Source organism: Triturus cristatus, chromosome 11 (assembly GCF_964204655.1).
Source record: "Triturus cristatus chromosome 11, aTriCri1.1, whole genome shotgun sequence".
Taxonomy (NCBI): Eukaryota; Metazoa; Chordata; class Amphibia; order Caudata; family Salamandridae; genus Triturus; species Triturus cristatus.
The window spans coordinates 50,099,381-50,126,142 of record NC_140594.1 but is presented as its reverse complement, the minus strand read 5'-3'; the positions used below and the strand labels follow the sequence as shown (position 1 = coordinate 50,126,142).

Sequence of the window (26,762 nt, the reverse complement as noted above, 5' to 3'; positions counted from 1 at the left end):
CTGGATACTTTGAACCTCAGAGAGTGTTTGTCTTCATTGAGAAGCTGAGTCTACTCTGCTGCACATTATCAAAAGGAGCGGACTGATGGTCCAGACAGAACTTTGCCACAACTGAACTCCCTCCTCATCATCCTGTTGGATTCAGATGTTGAGCACATTCCATGCTGGGCATCCAGACGAAGTCTCATGAAAGACCAGGATTGATATGAGCCACAGCGAGCTGATGACAGCTGAGTTAAATTACTCCGTTTCCTGTCTGTTAACAGCTTATTCAAGTGCTCAGGGCCATCCTCCTGTGTGTGTTCATAATCAGTGCAGCCTTCTAATGAATACTACATTAACTATTCATGTGTATGAACTTTGACTGACTTAGGTCCAAATCGAAATTAAATAGACTACTCAAAACTGCAGAATAGGTGACTGTTGAGAAAACAAGCATTGGCAAAGCCAATAGGTTTCGCCTATGCAAGACATATTGCGGTGTCGATGTTTTTTAATGATGTTGCACAGCAGCGTACACTTCTGTGTAAAATGGCTCAAATACAAAGTGCCATGGTGCAGCCAGCACTGACTATGTCATGGCATGTTTTGGGATTACTTTAAGCCTGTGCTGCAGTACAACATCTTCAAAAAGCCTTGAAAACGCTACTAGGTCTCAAATGGGTGAAACCTATTGGCATTGTCAATGCTTGCTTAGGAGTATTATTGTTAACCCGTCTGAGGTACCAGCCACAAAGTGTGCGAGCAGAGAAAAGAACACCATGGACAGCAGTGGAAGGGGTTAAGCCCCAACAGGGGCGGTTGAGAGGGTCATGAGGGAGTAAAAAAAATAATAGCTGGAGTGTGTGCGGAGGGGTGGCACAAGCAATGACGGAGCAGGAGAGACAGAACTCATGCACTCTTAAGGAGTGCGACAAATAAAGTAAAGAAAAAGTACCCCCGATGTGCCACGCCCAGTGGAAGGATGCAGGCAGAACCAGTACTTGGTCCATGCTCCATGGATCAGTCAAAAAACAGGAAGAGAGTGGAACCGAAGCCGCTGCCCAATGTGAAGGTAGTAAATCAGAGTGCAGTGGAAGCCAACCAATTGTAAGTAATGGGTGGGCTCTAAACCTTTAAGCGTTCTGCTTACAAGAGATTTTGCAAGCGCTGCACAAGCAAAACCTAAACATTAAGGGTACAGTTTCTAACTCCCTTAAGCATTTGAGGCTAAAATTCAGACTACAGAACAGATGCACAAGAGCACATTGCAAGGTATCCTCCATTCCTTCGCTGGCGAATAGATTTAACCAAGGCTCTCCCCACTGCAGAAAGAGACCTTGCGCCACCTCCGAGTGAAGACGCCATTCGTGATCCATCATGCACCGGCGGCTGAGGTCGCCGCTCTGGCATTCAGAGAACCTGCCAAGTGGTGAATCACCAAGGGAATGTCTTGATGTTCCAGCCAAGTCCAGAGGCGGAGAGCCTCCTGACATAGGGTCCACGACCCCACCCCGCGCTGTTTGTTGCAATACCACATGGCGGTGGTGTTGTCCGTGAACACCTGCACTACACGTCCCCGGACAGAGGGAAGGAATGCTTTCAGTGCAAGTCGGATCGCCCGAAGCTCCAAAAGGTTAATATGGAGCTGGGACTCCGCGGGAGACCAGCGGCCCCTGATCTCCGCCTCTCCCATGTGGCCGCCGTAAGAAACTCGCTCTATATATACTGCACCAAAGTGAGGTACAGTGTGTATATAGAGTCCACGAGTCTCCGGAGGTTTGGCAGAGGTTAAAGTTAGATATAACCTTACACTCTAAAGTGGTAGCTTGGGAGGAGCCTAGCGCGCAACCAAGATGGCCGCGTAGGTGCGAGGCTCCCGAGGACCTCCGCAACCTCCGACGTCTATCCTGAATTCATCCTGCCTCGGATGAGGGGACTGTGTTGGTGAGCCTGAGCTGAGGTGATACCCGTTTCCCGTTCTCAAATCGGACCTCGGGTGCCGGAGTGAGCACCGATTGAAGTTTGCGGCCTTCTCCTCGCCGGACCCCGGGTTTGCGCTGGGGGGTGACCCAGTGACAAAGTGAACAACAACGGCGGGCCGGGCCTGGCGAGTCGCGTACCCCGCACTTTCGCTTTCGCGCCCCCTTGCCGTCTCTGCAGGGTTGGGTCGCGGGGCTCTTTGTGTTGGTGTGGCCTCGCTGGGAGACCCTGCCTGCCTGCCGGCTGTGACCCACCCCGCCGATCTGGGGTGGCCCCCCCGGAGCTCGTGGCCTTGATTGCCTGCCCTCCACGGCGTTGCTGGTGCGATTGGGAGACCTGTGGCGATGGCCACGAAACAAGATGGAGATCGGTCAAAGACCAAGTCGACCCGGCGTGGCACCGTCCATCAGGCCAACAGTATGGACCGCTATACCCTCCAGAAGGGATCTCCCGGCGGACCGCACAAGTCCCCTGAGGGCCCTCCTGATGCCCCGGACCTGCCCACGGATCTGACTTTGCAGGACGTCATGGGCGCCATTGCCGAGATGAAGGCCTCGGTGGGCCAGCGGTTCGACACTGGCACAGAAGATCGACGCGGTTCTCGTGGATGTTGGCCTGGTGAGGGCTGATCTTTCCAAGACCAACGACCGAGTTGATTCTTTGGCCCACACCGCATCGGGCCTTACGACTGAGGTGGCGGCACTACAAACGGAGGTGCGCCGGCTTAGTCAGGCGAGCGCACTTATGGATCGGCGCCTGGAGGACTCCGAGAGTCGGGCCCGGAGGAATAACATCCGCATTATCGGGGTACCCGAGGGACGGGAGGAAGCGGCGGCGGATCTATTTGTGGAGGACCTGATCGCTACCCATCTCCAGCCTCGGGGGCTGAGTAAATTTTTTGCCGTGGAGAGGGCCCACAGAGTTCCCGGGGGAAAGCCGAAGGTCGGGGCCCCTCCGCGACCTCTCATTGCCCGGATTTTCAACTTTCGGGACAGGGACGCTATCCTGCAAGCCTCCAGACTGCATGGGCCGGTTAAGTTTGAAAATATGGAGGTGAACTTTTACCCTGATTTCACCCAAGCTATCCAGAAGCAGAGACTGAGCTTCCTGGGCGTCAAACGCCGACTTCGGGACCTAAACTTAAAATACGCCATGCTCTTCCCGGCCAAGCTGCGAGTGGAGGTAGATGGTCGCACGCACTTTTTTGATCGTCCCGAGGCGGCCGGGGACTGGCTGGACACTCTGTCTGGGGATCGTGATCGAAGGGGCGGGGGGGGGGCGGCGGGAGGAGAAGGCCCACTGGATCGGGACTGAGGGGTTAATATTGGGCCTCACTCTTGACGAATATGATGCCACTTTCGATTAAGCGTCTGTCTTTGTAATTTCCCCTCCCATGGAGGTTGTGTGGGGTCTAGTGGGGGTACTCTTTCCTCCTCTAGGGGGTTTAGCTAGTTTCACTATATAGGGGCGACAGGCACACTGCACGTTGGGGGGGCTGTCCGGGCTCATGCAGGGGTGCAGGGAGGGGGGAGTTTTGTTGGGGTGGGTGGGTTGGGGTGGGGTGTTGTTCGTTTTCACCACAAGGCAAAAGTATCATTGTGTTAGCTCTATAGTGCTCTCTGGGGGACGAGTGAAGGCCTCGGTTTATGATGGGGGGTAGGGAACTAACTTTGTTGTCCTGGAACGTTAATGGACTGGGGGACAGGATTAAACGAGGTGTGGTCCTGCAGTTCTTGAAGCGAATTTCGCCCGATATAGTTTTTCTGCAGGAGACACACCTCATTGGCAACTCCTTTTGCGCCATGAATAGACGGGGCTACCGCCTTGTGGCCCATTCGGGCTTCACGTCTGGTTCACGGGGTGTGGGCATTATGGTTAAGAACTCGCTCCCGTTGGAGATTGATGAGGTGCTCCATGACGACAGGGGGCGTTACACGGTTTTGGTGGGAAGAATGGAGGGCAGAGTGGTCGTTTTTGTGTCAGTATATGTCCCGCCGGGGCTGCAGTCGACTACCTTTGCGGATCTGGGGCGCCTCCTCCTTGGCCTTCCGGGGGGGATTCTAGTGGTGGGGGGGGATTTTAATGCGGTAGTTTCCGGAACTGTGGATAGTCACCCCCCTAGGGACCTCCCCCGGGCCCAAGCGTGGCTCTCTGGCCTCTTGGATACTTTGGGATTGGTGGATTGTTGGCGTCTAAAACATCCCACGCAGCTACAGTATACCTTCCATTCAGGGGCTCATGGTAGTCTCTCACGGCTAGATTATGTCCTGGTCCCAGCGGCTTATGTGGGGAGGGTGGGAGAGGTGCGCCATTTGGCACGGGGTATTTCGGACCACTCCCCGCTCTTGTTGCACTTTGATATTTTTCCAAGGGGAGAGGGTAGGGTGGTCCCGATCAATCCCTGGTACCTGCGTGACCCCACCATTCGCGCAGAGCTGATTAAATCCCTTAAGCGCTATTTTGATGAGAATGTGGGGTCTGTGTCATCGGCGGTCTCACTGTGGGAGGCGTTCAAGACAGTACTCCGAGGAGAGGCCCTGTCCCTTATTTCCCACTCCCGGAGGCGTGAGCGGGAGGAGGTGACCCGTGTTGAGGCTGAGATAACCGAGTTGGAGGGTGATCTCGAATGTGGGGTGACGGATGACAAATTGCATGTTCTCCAACTCAAGCAAGCGGCCTATAAGGCCCTCGTCACGGAGGCGGCCAGGGGCCTCAGCAGAGAGCAACAGGGGAGACTGTATGATGTTGGTGATAAGGCTGGTAAATTGATTGCGTGGCTGGACAAAAAAGAGAGCGAGTCGAGTTGTCCCGTTGATTGAGAAAACGAATGGTGTGTGTGTCACTGAACCGGAAGAAATGGTCTCCGGCTTCGCGGACTATTTCCGTGGGGTGTATTCCCCGGTCTCTTCCCGCTCTGAAGAGGATTCCCATGCCCTGCTGAGAGATATTGCGCTGCCTTCCCTTTCGGAGGAGGACAGAGTGTCGTTGGACGCCGCTCCAACCTCCGACGAAATCGCCCTCGCCATACGTTCGGTCGCTTCCGGCAAGGCCATGGGTCCTAATGGTCTTCCCATCGAGTTGTATAAGTTGCGACCGGATACGCTGGCGCCACATCTCCGCGCTATGTTCCTTGCGGCCCACTCGGTGGGCTCCCTCCCGTTGGACTAGCGTCTAGCTACCATCGTGGTTATCCACAAGGAGGGGAGGCCTCGGGACCGGGTTACATCCTATTGGCCCATTTCGCTATTGAATGCGGAGCCCAAAATTCTCGCCAAGGTGTTGGCCAATTGGCTGGTCGGTGTAGTGGGTGACTTGGTTCACCAGGACCAGTCCGGCTTTATTCCCCATTGCAACACAGCCCTTAACTTGCGGCGTTTGCATGGGGTGCTCGCATGTGTCCCGTTCATACGGGAGCCGCCACTATGGCGTTTGACACACTTGAATGGCCATACATCTGGGCGACGCTTGCTAAGTTTGGATTTGGCACAGGGTTTATCAGTTGGGTTAAATTGTTGTACTCGGGCCCACTGGCGCAGGTGGTGGTGAACGGTAGAGTGTCGGCTCCGTTCGAGTTGGGCAGGGGCACGCGGCAGGGCTGCCCTTTATCGCCGCTCCTTTTTGCGCTTGCCTTGGAGCCCCTGGCGGAGTGGCTGCGGTGGCATCCTTCTATCCGTGGTCTCCGTTGGACCCCCGAGTATGAGGACCGCGTATCTCTATACGCTGATGACATTCTCTTGTACCTGGCTTCCCCACGTAAATCACTGATAGTACTGGTTGATGTTTTGCATTCATTTGGTCGTAACTCCGGCCTTGTCATCAACTGGGCTAAATCGTGCGTGTATGTTCTCTCTGGAGAGGCTCCTATCCTCCCGCGGGGCTGTCCTATCCAGATCGCCCCGCAGGGATTTAGGTACCTGGGTGTCTTCATTACTCTGGACCCAGAGGCCCGGTATGATCGGAACTTGCTTCCCCCCCTCCAGCGCCTGAAGGAGGATGTCGCGCGCTGGCGGCGCTTGCCGCTCTCGCCGCTCGGCCGGGCGGCATTGTTTAAGATGATGTCGCTGCCGCGTTTCCTGTACGCTCTGCAGAATACTATGGACCTCGTCCCGGCGCGCTACTTCCGCGAGGTGGAGAGTTTGCAACGCCGCCTGTTCTGGGACGGGAGGCCGCGTATCGCCCTGGCGAAGCTGACGCTCCCATGGTATGACGGGGGGATTGCCCTCCCGGATATCAAACGGTACTATTGGGCCTCCCAGCTGGCTGCGATTAATCACGGCCTATACAGGCCCGCCCTAAACCCGGCCTTTGAAATGGATAAGATGCTACTGCCGGGTGGTGACTATAATCGAGCGCTCTACTCCAGCTCGCCCGACGCACGTCTGACGGGCCCCACGCGTGTCATGGTACGAGTGTGGCACGCGGCTAATGTAGCGATGGGGTGGAAGGATCGTTTGACTCGGGCGTCACCACTATACGCGTCCGAGCAGTTGGGCTCCCTGTGGACCTCGAAGGGCTTCGAGAAGTGGGACATGATAGGCATCAGCAGGGTGGGGGATCTCTGGACGAGGGGGGGATTCAAAACGTTCGAGATGCTGCAGACGGAATTCCAGTTACAGGACAGGGAGTACTTTCGGTATCTGCAGATCCGTCATGCACTATGCTCCGTCTTCCCGGACGTTGCCTCCATCCCGGAGTATTCCCCCCTGGAGGATAGAGTGCTGGATGGACATGTTCCGGAAAGCACGATCTCACTAATCTATAAAAAACTGATTAATGACCGCTCGGGATTGCTGACTACCCTTCGTGAGGCTTGGGTCGCCGATGGACTGGAGCTGGACGATGAGGACTGGATCGCTGCGGTGGCCTCCCCGAAAGAGGTGGCCATACCGGCCCGCCTTCGCTTCGTCCAGCTCAAGATACTCCACAGGGTCTACATGACGGGGCCAAGGCTCCTGCGTATGGGCTATGCTGTGGACGGGTTGTGTAAGCGTGGGTGTGGTGCTTTGGGGACCTTTTTGCATATCTTGTGGGAATGCCCGGAGGTGGAGCGATTCTGGCGTGGTGTGCATGAGGTCCTGCGAGTGGTTACGAGTGTGGCGCTGCTGCCCGAAGCGAGGAGATGCCTGTTGAATGTGTGGGAACCAACCGACTACTCGGCGCCACAGACGTGGTGGGTGACTCTGGGATATATGGTGGCCAAGCGCGATGTTGCTCAACTGTGGGGTTCCCAGAGGTCCCCGACCGTCTCGGCCTGGAAGCAAAATATGGATTGGTGCATGTTTCGGGAAAAGGTGGTGTATGTGGCGAGAGGTAAGCCTGGGACATGGGTGAAAGTATGGGGCCCCTGGAACGCCTACCGCGGGGGAATCTGTGCCCCGCCGTTATTGCCCGATCCATCGCCTGCCCCGTCCCCTTAGCCGATTTATCTCTCCGGTACCGGGCATTGAGTCCACCCAGTCCCTGTCCTGACCTCTTCCCCCTCTTGATACTCCTGTGGATTGGTAGGGTCCCCCTTCTAGGGGAGCACATGCTGCTGTTTCCGATTGTGGGTTGCCTTGTGGGTTTGTTTTTCTTGTTGTTATTTAAGTTCAAAATGAAACCGTTCTGTGGCGTCCGGATGGTGTGGCTATCAACGCTGCTAACTCCTGTGCATCTTCCTCTGCCGCAACATGCGCTCTACAGTGTGTATCATATGCTCCTTTTGTCTGCTAGCGGCCGGCCGGAAGGTTGTAGGCCCATCTTTGTATATATTTTGAATTTTGTAATAAACGGTTTAAAAATAAATAAATAAATAAAGTGGTAGCTTGGTCGAGCAGTAAGGCAGTATCAGAGAATAGTGTAAAGCATTTGATGAACACAGTCAGCAAATGGTCTCACACACTCAAGAACTGAACTCAGGAAGACCGCAGGGGTTTGCTTTGGTTTACTGAGATCAGCCCGAAAGGTGCTACCTCTGCTTCCTGATCCAGCAAGGAAGCTGTTGATACGTGGCCTGATTCTATCGAGGCTCGATTATGGGAATGCGCTGTTTCTCGGTGCTCCTGAAGCGACCTTCAAAACCCTCCAACAGGTGCAAAACGCAGCTGCGAGAGTCCTTATGGATGTTCCCAGAAGGCAGTCTGCTGCTCCGGCCCTCAAAGCGCTTCACTGGCTCCCCGTGAAGGAGCGGGTGAAATTTAAAGCGCTATGTACAGCCCACAAAATTTTACATGGCAAAGGCCCCCCCATCCTTGCTAACATGGCCCGTCCTTACAAACCCCCACGTCTGCTGCGCTCGGACCAAAAACACCTTTTGCAGTTAGCGAGAGTAAGAAGAGCTCGTTCTGGGGGCAGGCGTTTCTCTGTGCAAGTGGCCTCTCTTTGGAACTCTCTGCCCCTCAAGATTCGCTCAGAGCCCAAGATCCTACCATTCAGGAAACTTCTTAAGACCCACTTGTTTCCATAGTAGTGATTAGCTGAGTCTCTCCTTCTGGTCGGCTGCGCCGGGATGCCCCCGGGTAAGCTGAGCGCATTATAAATTTTATATTATTATTATTATTATTACTCTAGGCCAATTGTTTTGTATAAAAAAAAATGTACTGTTGTTTTATTTCTAGAACCAAGAAAGCCTGGCACAGTTAAGCATATAAATACTTTGCAGTAGTAATTTACTTGTTTGAACACAGTTCAGAATTGCAGTATAACTTATACTGGTTTTGATTACAGGTTTAAGAAAGCAGTTTGCAACACATTGCAGGTATAGTACATTCAATTGAATGGACTTTTTAAGTAAAATGCAGTTAATTACTTCTCAGATTACTTTGGTTACCACAGGACTGGATCCTAGTTTCAGCCCTGGGACATTTCCTGAAAACAGGTGAGTAAATGCAGTTTGGTTAAAGGTACGATTTTTAAGGAATATTATTGCATTTCAAAAGTTTGACACAAACATTTTCACACAGAATCACCAATGTTATCCTATGGGAGGAAATTCACTTAGCAGGTAAGTTCGGTTATTGTTGCTTTTTCTTACTCAGTGCTGGATCCTGGATTCAGCACTGGGACATTTCCTGAAAACATTTGAGAAAATACGTTTTGGTTAATCGGCTGATTTTTAAGGAATATTTGCAGTTTTCAAAAGTGGACAAAAACTTTTTGAGAGAAAAAGTGTCAATGTTATCCTATGAGGAAAAATGAGTTATCGGTTTCAAGGTAAGTAATCGGTCTTTTGAGTTAGGGTTCTGGGGTTAGACTCAGGGGTCTCCCAGGGTCAGTGAAGCACTGTTGTTGCACCCCCAGTGGCACTAGGGCGGCCGGGTGCAGAGTGTTGCGGCCCAATGTTATCCTATGGAGGATAAGGGGGTTCCGGTTGGTGGCTGCTGGCAAGCAGGCCACAGGGTTGTGGGAGCAAAGCTCCTAGGGTTGAGCTCCGGGCAAGTTGGGGACCAAGTTAGCACCAAAGGGGCACCCTCAGCGGCGCTAGGGCAGCCGGGTGCAGGCTGCAGTTTTGAGGTTGGGTGCCCTGTTGAGTTCAATGGAGATTCTCCGGGACAAAAACACTGCAGGCTCGGGGACGAAGATCTTTCAGGAGTGACAACCACTTCGAGGGGTAAGTTGGGTTGTAGAGGGATGGTTAGGCACCACTGGGTTGGGCACACAAGGCCGTGGGGCGACAGGTGCAGGGGTGCCTTTGGACGTCGGATTTTCTTACCCGCTCTGGTGGGGGTGGGGTCTCCTGGATTGAGGCTGCAGGCGTCATCTGGAGGCTTGCGACAGGTCAGGGGTCGCCGGATCTCGGGTCAGGATCGCCAGGGGGAACTCCTCGTGGTGTTTGTTCACTCAAACACAGGCCGGGCTCGGTGGGTGCAGAGTGTGCTGGATTCGTGGTTTCTGGCTGGCACCAGAGGCTGCAGTTCAAACACGTCCGGTGTTCCCAGGAGAAGCAGCTTGGAAAGTGAATGCAGGCAGGTTCTCAGGGGTTTTTGAGGTTGCTGGCCGCTGGACACGCCGGGGTTTTGCAGGAGGAGGTTTGAGGGGAGACAGGCCTGTAGGGCTGGGGCCAAGTCAGTGGGCGTCGTCCTCTTGTTAGCTCTGCACGGCTTCTCGTCCTTCTTTTCTTGTGGTTGCTGGATCTGAGGAAGGAAGGTTCGGGGTGCCCCTAAATACTAAATGTAGGGGCGTTACAGGTAGGTAAAGGGCATGGACTAAAGGCTCCCTTCCCTGGGGTGGTTATACCCCCTATTCTGCCACTCTCCAGTGGGAGGGGACAGGAGCCTGTCCCTGGTTGGCTGGGTCCCCCCATCCTCAAGATGGCGGGGACTCGAGGTTGTGCTTCACCGTCGCCTCCCCCACCTTAGGGGTGGAGTTGGCAGAGGTGGGCACCTCTCTTCCTCACTTGTTTTTCCCGCCGGGTCTCCCGCCCAAAGTTTGGGGAAGGGGGGGGGGGGGGGTAGAACCAGTCGGGACCAGTTACTGAGTACAGCAAGTGGTCTGGAGAGGCTCACAAAGGTGGTCTGCCTTTGAAGCTTCTCTTTCGTGAACCCTGCCTATCCTGGGGGAGGAGGCTTGGCACCTCGTCCCAGGATGTGCCTTGTTTCAGGCCCCTGAGAGCAGCAGGCTCTCGACCCAGGGGTCCAGAAACATGTCTGGTGGTGGCAGCCTGCGCAGCCACTCAGTAAGGTCACTGGTAGTTGGTCGTTTTTCAGGGGGCATCGCTAAGATGCCCTCTGTGGTGCATTTTACATTAAATCCCACACTGGCATGCCAGTGTGGGTTTAATGTGCTGAGAAATTTGATACCAAACTTCCCAGTCTTCAGTGCAGCCAATATGGTGCTGTGGAGTTCGTAATGACAACCTCCCAGCACCATATACTTTTAATGGCAGTACTGCACTTACAGAGCCCAGGAATGGACCTGGACACTGTAGGGGTACAAGGCTCATGCACCTGTACCCACACCACTGGCATAGGGCACCCATCTGGAGGGGTGACTGATGTATGCCAGGGAAGTGGTTTGTGGGCATGGCACACAGGGATGTGTACCATGTTGACGCTTTGCTTTGTTCTGCACCCAGACACTCAGCCTGCAAAGGCAGTGTGTATGTGTGTGTGTCAGTGTACAGGGCATCTAAGGGTGGCACAATAAGTGCTGCAGCCCTTAGGGGCCTTCTCTGGTCACAGTGCCCTGGGTACCTATGGTACCATTTAACAGGGGCTGACATGTGGCCAGAGATGCCAATTGGGTTTTAGGCTTCAATGCAGTTTTAGGGAAGGAACACAGGCCCTGGGTACCTGATTGGCAGGAGCCTAGGGCACACTCAGTCAAATCACATCAGCAATTCAGCAAAAAGTGGGGGCATACCGTGCAAGAAAGAGGGCACTTTCTCACAGCTGCCCCATCCCTGGAGGGACGCATCCATCACCACTGTGTGCTCCGGTTGGGGAAGGAAGAGGGATCTGCCATTGACCCAATCGCGATGCGTGAGCCACCACTGCAATTGTCGTGCAACGTCCACCGAGAACTGGATGTGAGCGGCCAGGTTGCCCCGATTCCGTGCCCACTGGAACTTCAGGTCCCACTGCAGAGCCCGCATATGCCATCTGGTATGATGCACTAGCAGGATGCAGGAGGCCATTAGGCCCAGGAGCCGGAGGGTCATCCTGACTGAAACCCGGAATAGAGGCCGAAAGATTAGAATCATAGCCTGAATATCCTGGAGTCGCTGCGTGGGAGGATAAACCCAAAACTGTGTCGAACCCAGAACCGCTCCGATGAAGGGGAGCTTCTGAGAGGAACTCAGGTGAGACTTCGGCACGATGATGGAGAACCCCAGCAAATGCAGGAAGTTGGTCATAGTCTGGAGGTGGGAGACGACTGCCTGGGGCGAACCCACCTTCATCAACCAGTCGTCGAGATAGGGGAAGACTGGAACCCCTGAGCTGCGCAGATGAGCTGCGACCACCGCCATCCCTTCCGTGAACACCCTAGGGGGGCTGGTAAGGCCGAAGGGGAGCACGGCAAACTGAAAGTGCTCTAGGCCTACCGTGAACCACAGCTAACGCCGGTGGGCCGGCAGGACGGGGATATGAAAATATGCGTCCTGCAAGTGCAACGCTACCATCCAGTCCCCAGGGTCGAGGACAGCCAAGACCTGATCCAGAGTCAACATCTTGAACTGCTCCTTCCAGAGGAAGCAATTGACGTTCCTGAGGTCCAAGATGGGACGCAAGTCCCCTTTTTCCTTCTTGGGGACCAGAAAGTAGTGGGAATAACAACCACGTCCTACTTCTGGCCCAGGAACACAGCATGGGAATAGCGGCCCAAGATGCATGTGGTGGTCACCAACTGCAGCCCTAAGCAGGCAGATGCAAACAGTTTCTTGCCGAACAGTTCCAGCTTTTTGGATTCCTATCCGGCGTAGTGGAAGGGAATGCGAAGTGGAGGCGTGGAGGACTAGGCTCTCCAGGGTTGGGTGGGTGGACAGAAAAAACGGGACACCAGGGGACGGGCGATGGCGCCGGGCCACATTCTTATCCATGGGAACCCCCGTGGTCGGTCTAGACCAGGTGCCCATCAAGACGTTAGGTAATGCTTCATTGAACGGAAGCAGGGGCTCCGAAGAGCCTGTCAGTCTTGAGGGTCACTGTAGGCAGGTCAAGGGCCTCAGCTGCTCTACGGGGCATCATAGTGTATGTGGCACCCTCCTCCACAGTCACAGCAGGAGGAGAAAGAAAACCAGGGTTAAAGGAGAGGTGAAGGCCACCGGCATCCTCTAGCTCTTCTGTCCATTCCCATTGGGACCCACACTGCCGTGCGAGAGGGTCCTCAGACCCCTCCCAGTCGTCCCCTTCTTCCACTGCCCAGGCTTTGGGGGAGGGAGGGGGGAAGGGGAATATAAATGGTGGAACGGCGCCGCCGAGAACGGCGCTGGTCCGGCTCCTTGTCCCAATTAGGGTCCTAACCGGGAGCAAAATTGTCCGGGAAACCGGGCAAGGGTGGGGTTGAAACGAATGTAACCCACTGGAGCGCCGGGATCGGAGCCACGGGTGGGGCCGGAGCTGCCGGTGGAGTTCCCCGCGTCGCTGGGGCCGGAGCCGCCGGCAGCGGAGCCGGCGGCAAGGGAGGGGCCTCAACTGGGAGCCCGAGGCCTGAAGAGGCGGTCCATGGCTGCAAGAAAATCTCACACCTGGGCAGGAGTCGCCGACGGGCCCGGATAAGGTGGGTAGTGTCATGGTCCCAGCCGGGGGTGCTCTACAGCAGGAAACAGACTTCCGGTTTTCGGAGAACGCACCGCTTTCAGGTCAGCGGTCTAGTGCTCACGAAAACCATAGGAAGCACTTCCGGATGAGGCCGCATTTAACCGCGGCGGCCACTCCAGTCAGTGCTTCCAGTACTGAGACGTGTTGCTGCTTGGCCGCCTGCTTCCACCTATTGACTCACCGCCTCCGGACTCTCGTAGAAGAGAACCACGAACTTCCTACAACTCCCCCCCGCAGGTATATGCTGCGTCACACGCAGGAAGCGTGGTCACGGGCTTTCTTGCCTCCCCTTCACCGCGCCGGTGCGCCTGAAACCTGACTCCTTCCGTGATGCACGCAGGAAGCGTGGTCACGGGCTTTCTTGCCTCCCCTTCACAGCGCCGGAGCGCCTGAAACCTTATTCCTTCCGTGATACACGCAGGAAGCGTGGTCACGGGCTTTCTTGCCTCCCCTTCACCGCGCCGGAGCGCCTTAAATCCCGACTCCTTCCGTGACACGCACAGGGAAGCGTGGTCACGTATTTTGTCTGCTTTGCCCCTTCACCGCGCAGGAGCGCATTTGTACCTACCTTCGTGACACGCACAGGGAAGCGTGGTCACGTATTTACCTACTTTGTCCCCTCACGGCGCAGGAGCGCATTTGTACCTACCTTTGTGACACGCACAGGGAAGCGTGGTCACGTATTTGCCTACTTTGTCCCCTCACCGCGCAGGAGCGCATTTGTACCTACCTTTGTGACACGCACAGGGAAGCGTTGTCACGTATTTGTCTCCTTTGCCCCCTCACCGCGCAGGAGCGCGTTTGTTGGCACCATCACATGCTGCTGTCCGGCAAGCATGTATGACGGCCCTTGACCCTCTGCACGTAAGACGTCGGGATCACCAAGACAACCCTCTATCTGGAGTACCACGAAGGGACCTAAAACCATCAGATGGCAGGTGACTATTGACTCCTACTACCAGCCCTGTATTATGGTATTATTGTTGCGCCTGTATGTGTGATCCACGAAAGGAAAGCAGGTGCACTAATCATTGTTGTCCCTCTGTTTAGCTGGCGATACCCTAGAGAGCATCCCCGGTCTAGCGTGACTCCTCCTCTGATCCTCTTCGACAACATCTTTCCCCCGCTCCCATTAGGCATCTTTCCCTGGTCTCCTCCGTGCCTGGGTCTGATTCTTCACCTTGATCAGGTAGGGAGGTGAACGGTGGAGGTTGCTCACGGCGTCCCTGCGAGATAGCTTCACGAGTACAACAGGTAAGACTTGTGGGCTTCTGACAGGTAGGCTGCGGGACTCTCAGGCTCCAAAGGAGCCGCGGGGGTGCAACCCCTGGCCCACTCGTCCGAGAGGGGATGTCGGAGAGCGGAAACGCTTCTTTGACTACTTCTTATGACGTCTCTTACCTGAATCCGAGTGGTAATACTTCGACACCTGGGAGCGTTGACGATGGCTCCGCAAGCGATTTCTCCAGTGACTCCTGGACCTCGAACGGCGCGGGCGTCCTGTAGCTTACGGGACTGCTCCCGCCAGGCCGACGTAGCCATGGCCAGACAGTTGGAACATGACCGGGAGTTATGGTTGCGCTCCAGACAGTAGAGACAGATGCCATGGGGGTCAGCCACTGACATTGTACGACGACAGGACCCGCAGTATTTAAATCCAGGCATCCCTACGTGGCACCAGGAGTCAAAGACTCAAAAATGGAATACAAAAGTTTAGTCAAAAAGTGACTGGGGGAGGGCGTGGCTAGGTGCCGAGCGTAATGGCGGTGAAAGCTCCGGAGCTCCAGCAGGGTCCGCAGAGATAAACCTCAAATCTGGCATTAATCCGTAAATCCCTGGCAAGGTACAAGTACAGTTTGGCCCCTGTAGCTGACGACTGGCAGTGGGTAAAATCCCGCCATTCCAGAAGCGAGCACCGCATGAAACTCCGAGCCGCTGGAGATTAGCGTAACGTGGACCCGACATAGACGGCGGGGGGCGGAGCCTCATAGCAGACGGCAGAACACTGAGGCCGAAGGCCCAGCACTCGAGGATCCCGGCTTCAGGCCTACTACAGTTACACTCGCCCCAGCCTCGGAAGAGATCGAGGAGGGGGAGATCACTAGTGAGCACTCCTTTCCCCCACGTATGAAGTGCACATAGCGCCAGGGAAAGCCGGGATCTGCACAGTGCACGAGAAAGCAGAGGCGAAGCGGGAGATCATCACCCATACTTGGCCCCTCCCTGGGGGTGCGAAAGGTGCAGGCAGAACCCTACACAGTGAGGCACAGGCAAGCGTGACTCAGAGGAGAGGAAGACCGGGGGTGTTCTGTTCGGGGTAAGCCACGTTACAAAAGGCGTGAAACTAAGCGCCAGCCATTGCATGCTCCACTGTCACCCTCAGAAAGAGCAATTCAGGCAGAGGTGGAGCGGGGGGGGGGGGGGGGGGGAGTGGCGGGCGGCAACATTGAAGCAGACCTCCGACGTGGACTGGAGGAAACACCCACCAAGTAGAGTTAGACACGGAGCGCCACCGGCAGATTACGACACAGTAGCCGGGACAAGTCCACATCCTGGGGAGCCGCTAATAAGAGAAGACCGCTCACGTTCTACACCAAGACCCTCCCCCCCCCTCCTCCCTGAATCACCGGGACAGCATACGTGCCACATCGCTGCCCTTCATCGCGTGGCTAACCCAACGTAAGACAATTGTATAGCTGAGACGCTGCAGTGGTCCAGGCGATTCCTCCATCTCAACATGACGAAACCAAAGAATGGGACTGCCACCATCCAGGTTAACAAAATGGATATATACGCAGTACCACGACAGCTCGCGACTGATTCTGGAGGAAATGAAGAGGCCACACCAGCGAACGAGCCTTGGCTAGGCTCAATAATGGCGGCAATACTGGCAGTTGGAACTAACCTGGAGACCAAAATAGACAAGGTCACGATCGAAATGAATCTTATGCGGGCCGATATGCGGAAGACGTCTGAAAGAGTTACGGCCACGGAAGAAAATGTAAGCGAACTGCAAGACGCCACACGTGAATTTGAGAGAAAGGTGCAAAAACTTGTACACCAACATAAGGAAATGGCGCTTCACTTGGATGATCAGGAAGGACGGGCCCGTCGTAACAACATACGAGTCGTGGGCGTACCTGAAGGGGAGGAAGGGCCCAGCGTGGACCTCTTCCTCGAAGACCTTATCCTTCATCAACTCAAACCCAAGAGACTCTCCCTGCTATTTTCCATCGAGAGGGCACACAGGGCTCCAATCCCGAAGCCACGACCTGGTGCACTGCCCGCACTATTATTGCCCGTATCTTGACCTTCCGAGACCGAGATGCAATCCTACAAGCAGCTAGAGTGAAAGAAGATCTTCCCTATGATAACACAATGATCAGATGCTTCCCAGATTTCACCTTGAAAGTGCAGAGAGACCGTCGCTCTTTCGAGGGCATCAAACGGGCGCTCAGAGACAGAGGTCTAAAATATACGATGTTCTTCCCAGCTAAATTGAAGGTACTATATGGAGAAAAATCTTGGTTCTTCACGACACCAGACGACGCCCAACGATGGCTTGACGAAGGGCCGGCCACGTCCCAACGCCGCAGAGAAGACACCGCCAACAGAAGCGCCAGTCCGTACTCCAAAGACACAGATCGCAGACTCGAAAACAGGCGACACTCACCGTCAAGATCCAGAAGTTCCAGATCAGGGAGTCCTGGCAGCGACATTGCACGATCCGGGAAATGAAAAGACTGCAACAACGACAATGGTCGGCAGATATTTCACTTATTAGCCTGTCTATAATGGGGGGTGGAAAAGCTCTGAACAAATGCCTTGGCGGCCCTCAAGAACGAACTGGAGGCGCACTGTGTCAGTTGAGGACTAGAGACACTCGTGTACACCATTAGGGAAATACAATGTAATTGGGATTGCTGTGGGCCCGGGAGGGAGAGACTCACAGGCGCCACACCGCGTAGCCCTACGTTTATGATTTCTTCTTTGTTGGGGATCATAGGCACTCTGCTATTGGGGAGGTGGGTAGTTTTGAACCTACTAGGCAGGGATGCAGGGAGGGGGGGATGTGTTTGGGGGGGAAGGGATGGGGAAGATGTTATTGTTATCAGTGTATCTCCTTGGTAGAAATCTGTACACTGTTGAAGTTCTAATGGTTCTCTATGTGCAATTGTCACTGTATATTCACTTTGAAATAGTACGCATGACGACTTTCACACCTCACGATACTCATGAAGACTAATATACCCAATGGCGTCACATAACACAGCGTACCGTACGGTCGAGGCTGTCCTTTCTCATATGGAATGTTGATGGCCTGCGGGATAAGATAAAACGAGGTTTGGTACTACAATACCTGAAACGTATATCTCAGGCAGTTACACTGCTACAAGAGACACACCTGACGGGCTCCACACGTCGGGCCCTGGATAGATGGGGGTTTCAATTAGTGTCACACTCCGAGTTCACGACCGGATCCCGGGGGGGTGGGGATACTGATACAAAAACAGTTCTCCCTCATCATCCATCGTACCTTTAAAGACTACCAGGGGCGATTTGCTGCAGTTTCAATGCAGTGGGAAAGACGAACGATTAATTTTGTATCTGTTTACATACCACCTGCACTGCAAACTCCCGCCCTACAAGATCTGGGCAAATTTCTCTTAACATTACCGGAAGGAGACTTAATGATAGGAGATTTTAATATGACCGCAAACGACACACTAGATCGCACACCGACTCGCCCACAACATCGGGTTAGTTCCCCTCTGGCCGACTTCTTAGATGCTCATGGCCTGTTAGACATCTGGAGGTTCCAAAATCCAAATGAGAAACACTACACATTCCATTCCGGCGCACATAACAGCCTTTCCCGTATAAACAACATACTGGTAGCAATAGACAGTCTGAATAAGCTAGGAAGAGCCGCACACTTACCCAGGGGAATCTCCGATCACGGCGGAACTGCTCACACATCGCACTATCCAAAGTTGTATGTATCCTATATACCCGGGGTACCTCCTGAATTCTAAGATTAAGAAAGCCTTAATCAGGGCAACCACGCACTTCTCTCAAGATAATGAAGCTGCGGTCCCTTCCCCAGTTACGTTGTGGGAAGCATACAAGCCAGTAATAAGAGGTCATGCTATATCGCAAATTGAGGGGCATAAGAAAGGGGTGAAACAGGATATAGAAAAATTGGAGAATGGGATAAAGCGATTGGAATCATGACAGATGACGAACCCTACAGAGGGGATCAATCACACTTTACACATAAAAAGACAGGAATATCGTGAAAGTCTTCGAAACGCTGCCGTGTCTCATATGACAGCCACTCAACACCGGATCTACGAATCCGGAGATAAAGCGGGCAAGCTCCTCGCTTGGCTTGGCAAAAGGGAAAAATCAAACAAATGGATAGCACAGATTAAAACGGATAGGGGCAAAATTACAACAGACCCACAACTCAAAGTAAACGCGTTAGCACGGCACTATGAGTGAGTTTACTCATCCACAAATACCACCATCATACAGGAAGCACTTGCTTTTCTTAAAGATAATCATATGCCTCGACTCACACCCCAAGAAGCTGACAGACTAGAAGCTGACATGACTATAGACAAACTCAAAGTAGCTATCACTAAAATACAATCTGGGAAGGCCACAGGCCCAAATGGTATTCCAATAGAATTATGTAAGTGCACAACAGATAAGATAGCCCCATACCTGTTGCGTATGTATGAGACGAGTCGGGAAATGGGGACACTCCCTAAAGACCAACGGCTAGCCACTATTGTAGCCATATATAAACCAGGCAAACCAGTGGAGGAATGTTCATCGTACCGCCCGATCTCATTAATCAATGTGGAAGGGAAAATATTAGCAAAAACACTGGCGCTTCGAGTTACACCATACCTCTCCAAACTGATTCATCCGGACCAGTCCAGTTTCATGCCCGGTAGAAACACCACACTAAATCTGAGACGCCTGCACGGTGTATTGGGCAGAAAACACACTATACTGGAAGACGCCGCAGTCCTATCGCTGGACGCCAAGATGGCCTTTGATTCGGTGGAATGGGCCTCCCTATTTGCGGTACTCCAACACCTAGGATTCGGGCCAAAATTTTGCTCATGGGTGCACTTACTTTACACCGACCCCATAGCGAATGTAGTAGTGAATGGGCATATATCAAAGGGAATCACTCTGGGTAGAAGGACGAGACAGGGCTGTCCATTATCACCCCTACTGTTTGCATTGGCCCTAGAGCCATTGGCGACCTGGATAAGGTGGGACCGTATAACCCTCTATTCCGATGATGTATTGCTATATATCCCTTTGCCTACACGATCTCTACAGGCAATTCTTAATATTTGTGCTGTGTTTGGTTCAGTATCAGGATATGCCATTAACTGGGATAAATCGGTACTATACGTCCTGCATGGAGCCCCCCCACGGCTGCCGAGAGACTGTAAAGTCCAGATAGTCAGGGATAGTTTTAAGTACTTGGGCATTCATATTACCTCAGACCAAGATTCCTTTTTTACCCTCAACCTTCAGCCCCCCTTGCAAAGACTGAGACTGAAACGGGACACCAAACATTGGAGGGCAGTACCGCTTACATTGGTGGGCTGAGCGGCCCTCTTTAAGATGATGGCACTGCCCAGATTCCTGTACATCCTACACAACACACCATACCCAGTCCCCGACACATACTTTAAAGCGGTGAACTCAGAAGTGACAGCCCTTTTATGGGACGGGAAAACGGCCAGAAGACCGGACACAAATTGACGCGGAGTTGGTATGATGGCGGAATAGCCCTGCCAGACATAAAGGCGTACCACTGGGCCTCGCAACTCATGGTAATTAACCAATGGGTGCACGTTCCAGACACGGATCCCACATATCATCTGAACAGGATGACCCTGGAGGTTGGAGGGGTTAATAGAGAGCTTTACGCCCAAAGTAGAACCGGTGGCCTCATGGGCCCAGCGATGCATACTGTTCGTATATGGCATACGGTTAATAGACACCTGGGGTGGACGGGTAGATATACACAGCACACGCCCCTATGCGACACAGGCCGACTGGGAACATTGGGTAACAGCAAAGGGTTTTGAAATCGGAATCTCCCGGCTGGGGGACCTTTGGCGTAGTGGAAAGGTGGTCAGTTTCGCTTATCTACAAGACCAGTACAAAATGGCTCAGAGGGAACAGTTTAGATGTATGCAAATCAAACATGCCATAGAGGCAGTCCTCCCTCCGGCCGAGACTCTCCCAGAGTCGTCTCCCCTAGAAGACCGATTACTCATAGACCACTTATACAAGCAAGCAACTTCACTAACATATAAAAAAATCATCAATAACCGAGCGGACCCATTTGAAATGGATGACCCTGACTGTCGAGACGCTGTGGCATCGCCTAAGGAGGTGGCAATCATCTCTAAATTACGACTGGTACAGTTCAAAATACTACATAGGTCCTACTATACCAAGGTAGTAGTTCTACATAAGATGGGAAGGTCCACTGACCCGAGTTGTCTTCGGCAGTGTGGGGACATGGGCACCTTCTACCACACATTGGGGGACTGTACAAAACTGAGACTGTACTGGGAGACAGTGCTGGGGACCATTGTAGAGGTAACAGGGAAACAAGTCCCGATGGAGCCCAGGTGCTGTCTTTTAAATGTATGGGGACCTACGGACCTTACACACGCCGAATGAAAATGGGAAAAGACAGGCATGATGATAGCCAAAAGGAACATTGCGCAAAAGTGGGGGGCCGAAAATAAACCATCTGCGGAGCAATGGAGTAATGATATGGATGCTGCTATGGTGGCGGAGAAGGCCACATTTGTTAATAGAAAATGCCCCAAAAAATTGAGTAGAATATGGCGAAAATGAAATATGTATGGAGGAGAGATATGTACCTCCCTTGAGGAAGACAGTGAGTCAGAGGATGATATGTAATAATAGTGAGAGTAGTTGTGAAGTCGAATATCGCTAAATGTAATGAAATAACTGTATTGAAGTGTACATGCAGGTCTTTGTTGTTTGTAATAAAAAATGTAATATAAAAAAAAAGTGACTAGGGTACGTGCTCTAACCGGATCTAAGCTTGCTGGCGAGGAAAAAGAAAGAACTGAGGTCAGCGCGCATGGGTGGCGCCTAAGTAGTCTCCGTGACGTCATCTCGGAGCTTACGATGCCAGCGATGCATGCGGAGCTGCACGACGCCACCTTCCGACGCAGGGGCACTGCTGACGGAAACTTTCCGGATCCAATCTGACGCCTGGGGTTATTCTAAGGTAAGGAAACTATCACTAACGTGTCTCTTTAGGATCGGCAAAGCTATGAGATGCTGCTGTACCTCTGGTCAGAATCCTGAAATTTGAAGCCATGCTTGACAGAGGACGACACACCAAATACTGGTATTAGAAATATTCCTAACTCCTGGTCAATGTTCTGTGCCTTTTTATGATGAGCATCAGATCGGTGTTGAAACATCTCCAAGGGTGCTTATTATTATGCATTAACAGAGCCAGTGAGCTGGCAATGCACTACTGTGTTACCGCCCTACTTGCTGTGTCTTTTTTTTAATTATATCGGGAAGCAAGGTATCTCCATTACCTGCAAGAAAGTGTTTTTTTGTCTTTCTTTACAATCAGCAAATCTAGGGGTACTTGTCCCTGGAAGTCTTTGCAGTGTGCTCCACTCTTATTTTAATTGGGTCTTCAAAGTTATGCATGAGCACATGAGCAAAGTATTTAACATGGGTAAATACCAATTGCTCATTTTGGTTTTGTAGAGAGGTTCAACGAGGACATCTTCCACTTCTATCTATTGAGTGGGGACCTGCACCCGTGAAAGAAGTCTGCCAGCTGAAACACACACAGAGCAAAGAACTAAAACCAAACTTTTCAGGAAGATTACAGGGTATTGGGATTACACAAAGAACATTTTTGACATTCTCACCGTCACTGCGCCGCTCACCACTGGGGACACTAGACGTTTGTTGAGGGGCTGGAAGGTGGCAGATGGAACGCCTGCAACAGTGTTTACAATAACATTCCCACTGACAGTAGCTGTAAAGCAATGAGGAAAAACAAAAGGTGTGAGAAAGGTCTGGGAATTCAGTAATGTCTTGTAGAGTGTCTGTACATTTGCTAGTTCTCTAGCAAATGCACTGATGTTTGTATCATGGACTTCGGGCACCTTCTGGGCTCTTAAAATTGCTGTTAAATTTTATTAATAGACTGCTACACACATCCTGGAACGCTGCATCAAACAAGGTAGGTCAGTTGAACAAATAGACTATCTCATATCAAACGCACCTGCAGTTACAAAGATTGTGGATACCACGCAAATCCAAATAATCTTACTGCATTCATCACAAACAAATCTGCCGCTGGTGCTAGAGCCTGATTAATAATTGTTTTTAAAGCAGCAAATGAAACAGTCTACAAAGTGTAGAGCTGATGCCAGTGAAATGGCTTTCTCCATAACAAAATTGCTTCATTGAACGCTGGACACCTGTTTGGCATCCTAGACAACTCATCTAAGGATGGCGCAAGGACGGTAGCCATCTCTGCTTAAGGGAGATCATTCAGTAAATGGATAGGTTATAAACATATATGACTAGCTTTCAAAAGCAGCATTGCTCCCCAAACTTACCAGTTGCGATACTGGTCCCTGTGACGGACGGCTTGATGGTCCCAGCCTGCTTAGCAAAAAAATTGTAATCATTAGAATACATCATTAGGAGCCAGTGAAACTGATAACGACCTATTTCTGTTACAGGCAACTTTGAATCAGAAAGCTGTGAAATATAAAAATGGAGCATTTTCATGACCTCTTGGTCAATCAAGTTACACTCGTGTGAATCACTGCCAGAAACTGAGACAAGCTGTACCTCAGCCACAGCAGCCTACGACTGCGGATTGGTTTATACTACCATTCTATTAAGACTGAACACTGTTTAATCAAGTAAACCACAGAGAAATAATGGCAACTACCCTTTATGATGTGGCTTTCCACTACAAACAGTACCATGAACAAATAGTAGATCATATTGGTATTTAACAAAGAATCCCATTTGCTGGTTTAAAATACTCCTTTGCTAAGGAGGACAGATGGTCCTTTAAGAAGGAGAGCTTTTCTTCTAAGGTTGAGATTGTAATAAATATTTCATGCTGAAGAAATTGTTAGCTGCATATGTTAGGTCTTCAGAATGGGTTTGTTTTCTAAACATCTAACTAGATCTGCCACGTGGACCACTGTAAGCTTTCAGATTTGAGGATGGCTTAGGGTTGAAAAAGCATAATTTTACCAATTAAAAGATCATTTGTAAAAATAAGCTCATTTAATCTCACTCACAAAGATGAGCTATGAATGCTGAGACCATGGGTGTGAATCTGTGGTCACACAAATCATACAATCATACAGTGTCATAAAATAAACCCAACAGGTGCAGAATGTATCATGACATAAATGGAGTATTCAGGTTCTACCAACACTCTCCATTTATACACAATCTAATTTAGTGCTTCTTGATGGTATCTTCCTTCTCTTTCTTCTTTCATTCAGTATCTACTCCGTGTTCCCATAGATTCCCGACAGTCCTGAGCTTCTATGATCACATGCTCTCGCTTTCCATCTTTAGCTGCATTTCCATCTTTCATGAACATCTACTCACCAGCAGTGCTGTACTTGCCACGGTAGTCACGGCTGTCGGGACCTTCGCTTGCGGCTGTTGGACCACCTGTGGTTGGACCGGAGGCTGTGGCTGGACCTGAGCTTGCTGGACCGTTGCCTGGGGAGTTTGTTGTGGCTGCCCATTTTGCTGAGGCTGTGGGGGAGTACCAGTCTGTTGCTGTGCCCTCGTCTGCTCAGCCAGAGCCTTTGGGGAGAAAAAGACAAATTAAAAGGTTTCCTGCCAGTTTTGCTGCTGTCAATTGTAGGAAGCTGGCTCCGTATATACCCTATCAAAGTAAGGTATAGTGAGCACAGAGTCCAGTGGCACCCCAAAGGTAGGCAGAGGAAATAGTAGATAATACTTTACTCTCTATTTGTATTAGTGTGGATGAGCAGTAAGGCTTTATCAGAGAGTAGTGTTAAGCATTTATTGTACAAACTCTGGCAAGAAGTGATGTCACACACTCAAAGACTGAACTCAGACCAATTTGTTTGTATAAAAATATTATTTAGTTATTTTATTTCTAGAACCAAGCCAGGCCTGGTGCAGGTAAATGAAATAATACTTTGCAAGCTTTATGCAGTGAATTACAGTTGAATGCTGGTTCAAATGCAGTTGGTTGATTTACAGGTAGTCAACAGTTCAAAATTTCATTTTTCAGTTACTTTATAGATTACTGTGCACGTTACTTCTTGGATTAATGTTTAAGTTACTTTTGCTAATCAGTGTGATATGCCTAGATATCACACTGAGACATTTCTTAGACAAAAGGTAAGTAATTCAGTTTTTACACAAATGCAGGTTTTCAAGGTTTCATACAAACCAACTCCACACTTAGAAGAATTTTAAAAGAAAAGCAGTCAATGTGAACCTATGGGACCAAATGAAGTTATTGGTATACAGGTAAGTACTTGTTTGTGGGAGTTGGGTTTCTGGAGTTAGAACTAGGGTTCCCCCAGGGTCGATGATGCACTCACAAAGCACCCTCAGCGGCACTAGGGCGACCGGGTGCAGAGTGCTGGGCCCAATGTTATACAATAAGGGATAGGGGGCCTCCGGTTGGTGGCTGCTCATGAGCAGGCCACAAGGTTGTGGGAGCAAAGCTCCAGGTGTTTGGCTCAGGGAAAAGGGGGATTCATTTTAGAACACAAAGTGCACTCACAGCGGCATGGGGGGTGGGGTGCTGGTTTGGCGTCGGGTGCCCTGTTGATTTCAATGGGGATTCTCCAGTTGCAACAAACACTGCAGGCTCAGGGACGAAGATCTTCTGGAGGCGACCTCCAGTTGGAGAGGTTAGTTGAGATGCCTGGGGAAGCTGGGACACAGTCGGTTGGGCCACCCAAGGCCGTGGGACGTCGGGTGCAGGGTTTTCTTTAGGCGTCCGTTTTTTCTTACCGGCTCCAGTTGCGGTCGGGAGGATCCTCCAGAAAAGGGCTGCAGGCGTCTGTTGGAGACTTGAGGCAGGTCAGGCATCACCAGATCTCAGGTCAGGATTGCCGGGGAGATCTCCTCAGGGTGTTGGGCCACTCGAACTAGGGCCATGGGTGTTGGGTGCAGAGTTGTGTAGACTTGTGGATTTGGCTGGAGCCAGAGTCTGTGGGTGAACAAATCCGGTGCTCGCGGGAGACAAAGTCTTGGTTTGGGAAGGCAGGGCAGGTCCTATGGGTTCTTGGGGGCTACTGGCTGCAAGACATACCGGGATTACGCTGGAGCAGGTCAAGGTCGGGAGAGGCCGGTAGGGCTGGGGAGAAGGCAGTTGTTGTTGTCCTCTTCTTCAGCACGGCTCTTCGGTCCTCCTTCTTTCTTCTTGTCTGCAGAGGCAAGGTTCGGGGTTGCCCCCAAGTACTACATTGAGGGGCGTAATAGGTAGGTATGGGTCTGCACCAATGGGTCCCTTCCTTGGGGTGGGTACACCCCCTATTATGCCCCCCTCCAGTGGTCCCAGGATGTGCATTGTTTCTGGACCCCCGAGAGCGACAGGCTCTCGACCCAGGGGTCCAGAAAATGTCTGGTGGTTGAAGCTGGCGAGCAGCCACTCAGCCGGGGTAAAAGAGTTCGGTCGTTTTTCAGGGGGCATCTCTAAAATGCTCTCTGTGTGCATTTTTTAGTGAATCCCACACTGGCATCAGAGTGTGTTTAATGTGCTGAGATGTTTGATACCAAACTTCCCAGTTTTCAGTAACGCCATTATGGTACTGTGGAGTTTGTAATGACAAACTCCCAGCACCATATACTCTTTATGGCATTACTGCACTTACAATGTCTAAGAATTAAACTAGCAACTGTAGGGGTACAGGGGTCATGCACCTGTACCCTCACCACTGGTATTGTGCACCCAACTAGAGGGGTGGCTTACCAATGCCCGGGCAGTGGGTTGTAAGCACGGCACACGGGGATGTGTGCCACGTCGAATCTTCACTTTGTTCTGCACCAAAACAGACAGCCTGCATTGGAAGTGTGTCTGTGTAAAGGTACAGGGCCTCCAAGGGTGGCACAATAAGTGCTGCAGACGTTAGAGGCCTTCCCTGGTCACAGTGCCCTCGGTACCTTTTACAAGGAACTTACATGTGGCCAGAGAGGTGGCAATTGGGTTTTCCAACAGTACAGTTTAGGGAAATAACATAGGTCCTGGGTACCTGGGCACACTCGAAGTACAAAAACAATTTGACAAAAGGTGGGGGCAACCATGCAAAAAGGGGCACTTTCCTGCATTAATCAATGCCAATTTATTGAAATTCTAGAAAGATGATGACTATTTTCTTCTCCTCCACGAGCAATCCTTTCAGAACATTGATTCTAGAACTTGGTGTGGTTTTTACAGGCCACACATTTGGCAAACATCATACAGGCACTCACTAAAGCTTG

General features: G+C 51.7%; 1 protein-coding gene across 4 annotated transcripts in view; it reads right to left on the bottom strand.

The window, feature by feature from the left end:
- EP400 (E1A binding protein p400) overlaps window positions 1–26,762 on the bottom strand; it is an 852,236-nt gene that overhangs the window by 139,319 nt on the left and 686,155 nt on the right. For all 4 annotated transcript variants that reach the window (XM_085634324.1, XM_085634328.1, XM_085634325.1 and 1 more), the window contains 3 exons: window positions 23,898–24,101; window positions 22,877–22,922; window positions 22,178–22,287 (listed from right to left, as the gene is read on the bottom strand). In XM_085634324.1, the coding sequence (XP_085490450.1) occupies window positions 22,178–22,287; window positions 22,877–22,922; window positions 23,898–24,101 (360 nt within the window). The remainder of the gene's footprint in view (window positions 1–22,177; window positions 22,288–22,876; window positions 22,923–23,897; window positions 24,102–26,762) is intronic.